At 31.1% G+C, this 8,009-nt stretch overlaps 1 protein-coding gene across 1 annotated transcript in view; it reads right to left on the bottom strand.

The window, feature by feature from the left end:
- Positions 1 to 7,581, bottom strand: part of LOC106461174 (proteasome activator complex subunit 4-like) — a 119,936-nt gene extending 112,355 nt beyond the window's left edge. Inside the window, exons 1-2 of the mRNA XM_022388036.1 lie at positions 6,861 to 7,581; positions 3,438 to 3,578 (exon numbers count right to left, since the gene is read on the bottom strand). Of these exons, the coding sequence (XP_022243744.1) occupies positions 3,438 to 3,578; positions 6,861 to 7,138 (419 nt within the window). The 5' untranslated portion in view covers positions 7,139 to 7,581. The remainder of the gene's footprint in view (positions 1 to 3,437; positions 3,579 to 6,860) is intronic.
- Positions 7,582 to 8,009: the final 428 nt, after the last annotated feature.

Genomic DNA, 8,009 nt, shown 5'->3' with positions numbered 1-8,009 from the left:
CACTCACAACAAAGCTGAAGAATTGATTGAAAAACTAAATGCTAATGTGCACCAAAACAAAAAATGTACTAAAAACATTATAAACCTAGTTACTCTCATAAAGCATCAATGTAAGATGAAGGCATCATGATTGGTTGAAAGAATGTTTGGATTAGTGTAACTAAAAAATATATAAGAGAAATAGAGGATATCCACTCTGAACTGATAACTGAAGTAGAAGTAAGGACCTTGAATGAGTCAGTCATAACAGTGAAACAATGTTGGAAAATACCTAACCGTAACCAAGAATTATAAACAAAATTACACACATAAATATAAAATACATGTTTTGTTAATCCTAAATGATTTATCCATGTAGGATACGATTAGAGACAGGCAATTACTGGTATTTGTTAATCAATTAATTACGGAGCTCATTAACTGTTTTCATTTGATTAATCAAAGGGCTCATTAATCAAATGCACTTGATTAATCAAATAGTACATGCCCCCTACACCACCACCCCCTCCCCATCATACAAGCTTTTGTTGTTGTTTTTTAATGATTTTCAAATTACTTTTGGCTTCCTATCACAAACCTTTTCTGAAGTTTTCCATTTGTGTATTTTGTGTATAAAATGTTTGTGCCATAGTTTTTTTTTATATAAATTGGGCATTTCTTACTTGGTGAATGAATAGCTAACTACCACCATGCAGTTACCATTTAAAATATGCACCTCCTCCGAGTATGTACCTTGTGCATAAGAACAAATGAACATAACAGCAATATTTTGATTATTTGGATAGTTGTAATAATGAAGACCAGTTAATAATTAGAAACCCTAATTTAGATTAGTTGACAGCGATAAGGCATTCTCAAAAACAAAACTTCTTCCAACATCTAACACCATCATAAATTTAAAATAAGTGAGCTATATCTCTGATCACCACAATCCCACAATGAAAAAAGAAATTACATCTGACTCATAGACAGACAAAGATCCAATAAAACTGTTTCAATGTGAGCTTTTATAGTTCTGCTAGCTATGACCAACATATCCACATTGTGTACACTGCTTCAAGATGAGTTCTCATAACTGAGTTAACTATGTCCAATATATCGAAGCTGTGGACACTGCTTCAAGTTGAAGTCAAGTTGTGTTACTTATGTCTACTTTACAGAGTGAGTCAGAGCTTGATGTTAGTAACTATGTTATCAAAACCAGTTGACTGAAAAAAATAAAAGTTTATCTTTCATTGTGTCATAAAATGTTTATGCATTTTACTCTTAATATACTGTACCACAATGTGCCTAAAAAATAAATTACTCAATCAGATGTTGAAAAGCAAAATAAACAGTATAGAGTTGACTGTACAATCTACTTATGCAGTTCAAGTGTAGAGGGCAACATTTCAAAAATCTGCCTTTTGACCTGAAGATGAAAGACGTTCAAAATATTGTCTTCTACACTTGAGTTGCATGAGTAGATTGTATAGTCACCAATATATTTCTACAAGTGCTTCTATAATAGACAGTTGCCCTCCATTTCAGAGTCAACTCAATATGAACACTCTGCCTAAGCTACCTATAAAATAATAAAGCATATATTTTCAAGTTAGTCTCCCTGTATTACATACACACATAGTTTGTGACGATTAACTAGGAAACATTTTTATACAACAATATTTTTAGTATTTATGGATAAAGTTTAAATAATTTAACAAAAAAAAACATTCATTCTATTATTTAAGAATAAGCAAATCTCATTAATGGGTGAGAAGAAACAGTTCGCCATCTTTACTGTGGTATAATCTAAAGCATTCTCACTGATTCAAAAAATGCATATAGCATTATACGTGACGTGTACAGAAGATTAATAATTGTTGACCGAAACACACTTATTTTAATTTTCTACAAAATCTTTCACAAAGTATTCAAAAAAGCTCTTTCATCTGTTATCTGTGCTAGAAGATTATAAAATGGCATAGCTTTTATTAATTATCCTACAAAACATAAAGGTCTGTGATTCTATATAGAGGATTTAGGCAGAATCTTCATGTTGAACAAACAAAGATGAAATAGGCAGTAACTGCACTTCATGTTGAACAAACAATGATGAAATAGGCAGTAACTGCTCTTCATGTTGAACAAACAAAGATGAAATAGGCAGCAACTGCTGTTCATGTTGAACAAACAATGATGAAATAGGCAGTAACTGCTCTTCATGTTGAACAAACAAAGATGAAATAGGCAGCAACTGCTGTTCATGTTGAACAAACAAAGATGAAATAGGCAGCAACTGCTCTTCATGTTGAACAAACAAAGATGAAATAGGCAGCAACTGCTCTTCATGTTGAACAAACAAAGATGAAATAGGCAGCAACTGCTCTTCATGTTGAACAAACAAAGATGAAATAGGCAGTAACTGCTCTTCATGTTGAACAAACAATGATGAAATAGGCAGTAACTGCTCTTCATGTTGAACAAACAATAATGAAATAGGCAGCAACTGCTGTTCATGTTGAACAAACAAAGATGAAATAGGCAGTAACTGCCCAGTTCAATGTGACACTTGTGGAGAAAGTCTTGAAGAACTAATCTACAAAAGTAGCACAGATGGAAAGGACGACATTTCAAAAACTTCCTGAAGATGAAAGATGGAAGTCTTTCAAAACACCATCCTTTTCGTCTGTGCTACCTTTGTAGATTAGTCCTCCAAGACTTTCTCCACAAGTGTCTCTTTGAACTAGGCAGTTACTGCCTATTTCATCTTTGCTTATTCAAGATCTGAGATTATTAATACAAATTATGTTTGGGGAGTATAATCACTACCAAAAACAATTCATAGGGCAAAGGTTACAGGTAGAGTTGTTTAATACTAATTAACCCAAATAAAATCAAGTTATTCATAAATAGAAAAAAATCATATATATTAATAAAATAATGGAGTCAAAAATGTAGGCTTATCAAACAAAATGGCATATTCCTAATACATAAGCTCAAAGGAGTAAAAGTAGAAAAACATGCAATTAGTACATATCAATCCATTTAATGCAGTAAATCACAGGAAACCCTAAAGGCTAAAATATGTCAATAAATGACATATTCACCTAAAAAATTAGGAGAAACCCCTGAGTAGACAAATACAGTATTTTATGTAATTAACAATACATTTGTAACTTTAGATGGAAGTAGTAACAACCATAACATTCAAAGTAAGTTATAGATTTTTCTTTTAACCTACCCAATTGGTGATTTTTTTAAACAAAAACTTAACATGTTCACTGGTGAGGATGCACATTTTAGATATGTTATTACTGCTATTGTTTAAACTGAAAACACAATGATATTGCACTAAAACTCTTCTCAGCACTTGTCATAGATGATGCCAAACATTGCAGCAGTTAATGTGTTATATTGTATCATGTGAGAAGACTACAGAAAAAAAAAAGACTTACTTGAGGAGGAGATTCAGAAGTTGAGCCAGATGACAAATTACATTTAAATCCAAGTCTGGAATAATAATTAATTCAAACACTAGTTTAATAAAGTGAATGTGATCTTCCTTGGAAAACCTTCGCCCATATAGTCGGATATATCTGAAACAAAACATTAAGTTTAAGAAACTAGAAAAATACTTGTGTATGAATACTTGCAAAAACATGCAAATTGTTCTTAGCTGCAAAGATAGTTTATTTGGTTAAACATGATAACACACAATTAAATATAAAACAACTGTATTCAAAAGAAATATGCACTGCTTTACCAAGAGAGAAAGAAAAAATACTTGTGATTTGATAACCAATAAAAATGTTATGCTACATTAGTGAGTATAATGTAGGCCAAATATCAATTAAATATATCTGGATTTATAAATGGAATCTCAAATTTACAAAGGTTGTTTGTTTGGATATTTTTTTTTGTTCTTTTAATTAGAGGATGGTTATAAAGAAAGCACCATGCATATACTGATTACAGAGTATATCTTTCAAACTGCTTATCCTAGGATAACAAAATTTTACCAGAAACACATTAAGATTTACAAATTTTATTAAGAAACTTGTGGTGATGTACAGAGTGTTTCAAAACCACACTAAAGATGTACTGTTTGTGTCAATGGGTTAGAAGAATGCACAACATTGGCGTGCATAAAGGCCAAACCTTATGAAACATATTTCTTGTTTCTGTTTGCATGCTGACTTATCATCCAGTTGCTTCTTTAAACTGTTGATTCATTTGGAAGCTGAGACCTGCTGGCTTCATTGACCCCATATTGTCAAACAGAAGTCAAGTCGCAGGACCGTTAACAATGATCTACCCTGTTCGGTTCTCTAGTCAATAATATTTGTGTCTCAAAATGCAACGGCTAACCACACTTTGTGTGACTCGTAGCTACTCTGTGATTAGTTGTAGGATTAGACTGTTACAGCAACGTTTACCTAATTTATTGCTCTACGTGTAATGGAAATGTCCAAAGGTATTTTTTCCAGTTTTGGTACACTTCACCAAATTCTAACATACAACTCATACACTGTATTTCTTTTTTTTTCATTGTTATATAACACTGAAATAAATGTTTGCATATTAGATGAACCTATTAGTTATCTGACACTTGTTTGTAAAAAATTAACCCAGGTGTGCTAATAACATTATCTAATAACAGCAGTTGTGTCTTATCATAAATAAAATACAGAAAACTCTGATGGCCCTTTGAATGTTTTGGGCAGTGTACATATTGTATTATCTCAGGGTGCATTTTCTCATGAAATATAAACTTGCATTCTCTTTCATAATTTTAATATTAAAAATCTCTGTAATCTTTACTTTAAACCAAAAAATGACTGGCTTAAGTTTTAAAAAAAGAATTATAAATTGTGAAACATCAAGGGACTTTCTGGTCCCTCAACAATATCAGGTCCACCAATTTTTTCAAGAAACAGAAAACTAATCACTAAATCCAGGCCCAATCTCCCAAATATTCATCACCCTTTTTTTTAAAAAAATCTCCTAAAAAGTTTCAGATTTTACCATTTTTGATGGCAATGTGTTCCACAGATTTATCACCTACTGGAAAAATAAAATTGCTTGAAACAGAGATGTATTTGATCTTTACAATTCTTAAACTTGTGTCCTCTTATTATACTGTTCACAGAGTTGAACAAAAAATCTGATACATCAATATAATCAATTCCATTAATAATTTTAAGTACTTGAACTAGATCATTCCTAACCTTCTTTCTTCAAGACAGAACAAATTAAGAAATCTTAACCTATATTCATACTGTATACCAACTCATCTAGCTCTGGGATAATTCTCTAGTAGCCTTCTTCTACTATGAAATTACATATAAATCTATGTCTGAAAAAATAATTAATTCAAACACTAGTTTAATAAAGTGAATGTGATCTTTTTTGAAAAACCTTAACAATTATACATTGTGTAGTTAATGCCTGGTTAACTACACAATGTATTAATTTTTCTAGTTGATCTTCAAGGCTGTCCTTCATATCCTTTCTCATCACATTTCATCACTCTTCTTTTTTCATTCTCTGTACATTACATATTTCATTTTTACTATTTTCTCCTACAATTTCCCCCAAAGGTATATTTCCTTCCTATATTCCTGGCTAATTTTTACTGGTATCTAATTTAAGTACCTTAATTCATTAATGTCTGCATCCTCTACCCTCTTTAAGTCATAATTATTAATCAAATCCTTTCTTTCAGCCCCTCTAATAAAGGACATCTTAATTTATCATCCATAATGCCACATTCCTGTGGTCAATGGGTATACGATAGATCTTTCTTGTATTTCTGGCAATTCTTATGTGAACTTTGTTGAATATCTGAAGTTATTTCACAAGTAGCAGCATCAAATGTAAGAGTATAATAAATCTGTAATGTTACTGAATGAGTAATTCGCTGATACTATTAGAAGCATATCACACATTCTCACCAATTCAACTGTAATAGATTTGGTATGCCATAAAGTACACTAGGAAACACGACTACCAAACATTAAAAAAAGTGGTGTAAAAGTTATCAATAACTGCTGATAATAGACTATTGTGGTACTGAAATGGCATTTTTATGCATCTTTTACATCATTTCCATTTTTTTTTTCAGAATTATGAGATCAAAGTTTGCCAAGTTACTCAAAAAGATATGTTAACATTCTAGAAGACAAATTTTAATAATCTATTATTTCTTATAACTTTTAAATTTTGAGATATTACAGATGTAGTTATCTTATGTGGATACATTAAGACCTCTTAGCCTACTTTTTCTTGAAAAAAGAAGGGTAAGAGTTGGTCTTACTGAAGTTTATAAGATTATAATGGGGATCAATACTAAAAATAGACTAAAAGACTTTGATTTCTTGTGCTATGTTCTGAAGATAACTGAATAAAAAAAGACAAAAGTTTAGTAGTTAGAAAAAGACTGGTTAGGTTCTAGTTAAAACTGCTTTATTTTTCTAACAGGGTGATTGGATACTGGATTGACCAAGACTTTGCAGAAGTTTATCAGGGGAATCAATGATTTCCTGAAAAATAAAGGTGAGTTTAAATTTAACTTTTCTTAAAGGTGGGTGTGCAGAAACAGCCTTGAAAGACAATATGGTCACTTACTGCCTGTATATTATGTTACATTAAAAATAATCATTCACTTTTTGGCATACTATGAAAAAATATAAAACTTTTGTACAAATCAAATGTGTCACAAAATGCAAATTACCTCTCTCTATCTCATGGCTTAAGTTCAAAATTTGCTAATGTTAGTTTACTACAATATTTCATTCATCAAAAAGTCTTTCCAATACTAGTTCTAGCATTACACTATCATAATATAACCATAAAATATATTTCTCCTGATTTCTTACTTGACTAAGTGAGAAGTCCAGTATCCTGTTCCAGGAACAATTTCACGCATCAAAATGGCTTTCCCAAGGTTGCCTTTAACCTCGGATAAAAGCTTTTCAGATTCATCATCTAATTTGTCACTATAAGGAAGTACTTTGTTATAGACTAAGTGTCTCTGAGCTTCTGAAGAGTTCAATTCACTTTCAACGATACAATTTGGTTCTCCTTTTCCTTTCTCACAACACAGCATTCCAACTTTATCACTGACACTATCACTATTTGTATTACTATGAGACATAGCTAACTGTAACAGTTAAAGGTAACTATAATAATATAAAACTGTACTAACTTTAGTACGTTTAAATCTACTTTTCAACAAAATTACTTTAGATCAAAAACTGAAAGTCGTCACATAAACAAGCTGTTAATTTTCACTAGATTTCACTTTTCAGGCAAAGTCTAACTAACAATATTTCATGCAATATTTGTGTAAAAACTTCTCTACTTCTCATCACAATAAATCTTCTCTTTCCAAATTTACAAATACTATGAATAATATCACATAGAAACGCCTATATAATCAGCAATATTGGTAACACAAGTTCAGATTTCCACTTCAAACTGAAAGCTCATTCAAACCATCTGTAACCGTGCAACTTACTATAACTAATAGGTTAGAACTTTACACTTTCATATGAATAACACCACTTCAATCGCACTGTCCAAATCCTCAACCTCATCATGATGACGTCATCATGAAATTGCAAGAAATACTCTACTCTTTTTCTTTTGACGTGTGAGCAATAACAAAAGGTGGTATCACAAATATTGCTAAGGGTAAAAGTAATTTAAAATAGCAATGCCACTAGTTATATCAACTTCTAAGATTAACAATTATTTTATTGCAAAACGTACAAAATTTACCTAGAATATGAGGAATGTAAAATTAGCAAACCATGAATTTGATATTAAGCATTAAGTGTTTTGTTATTTACATTTTAAGTTTAAAGTTGTGAAGCTAGTTTAAAATACAAATTAATATCAGCTCGTGTGCTTTATATTAGCATTCAGAAACTTAGTACAGATTTAACAATAGCAGAATGTTTCTTGTTATATTGGTATTGTTGCGTATCTGCTTGTTTGTTAATTTCTGGTATAAATTCTTTCGG

This window comes from Limulus polyphemus, unplaced genomic scaffold, assembly GCF_000517525.1.
Source record: "Limulus polyphemus unplaced genomic scaffold, Limulus_polyphemus-2.1.2 Scaffold909, whole genome shotgun sequence".
Lineage (NCBI taxonomy): Eukaryota > Metazoa > Arthropoda > Merostomata > Xiphosura > Limulidae > Limulus > Limulus polyphemus.
This window is presented reverse-complemented; position numbering and strand designations above follow the sequence as displayed.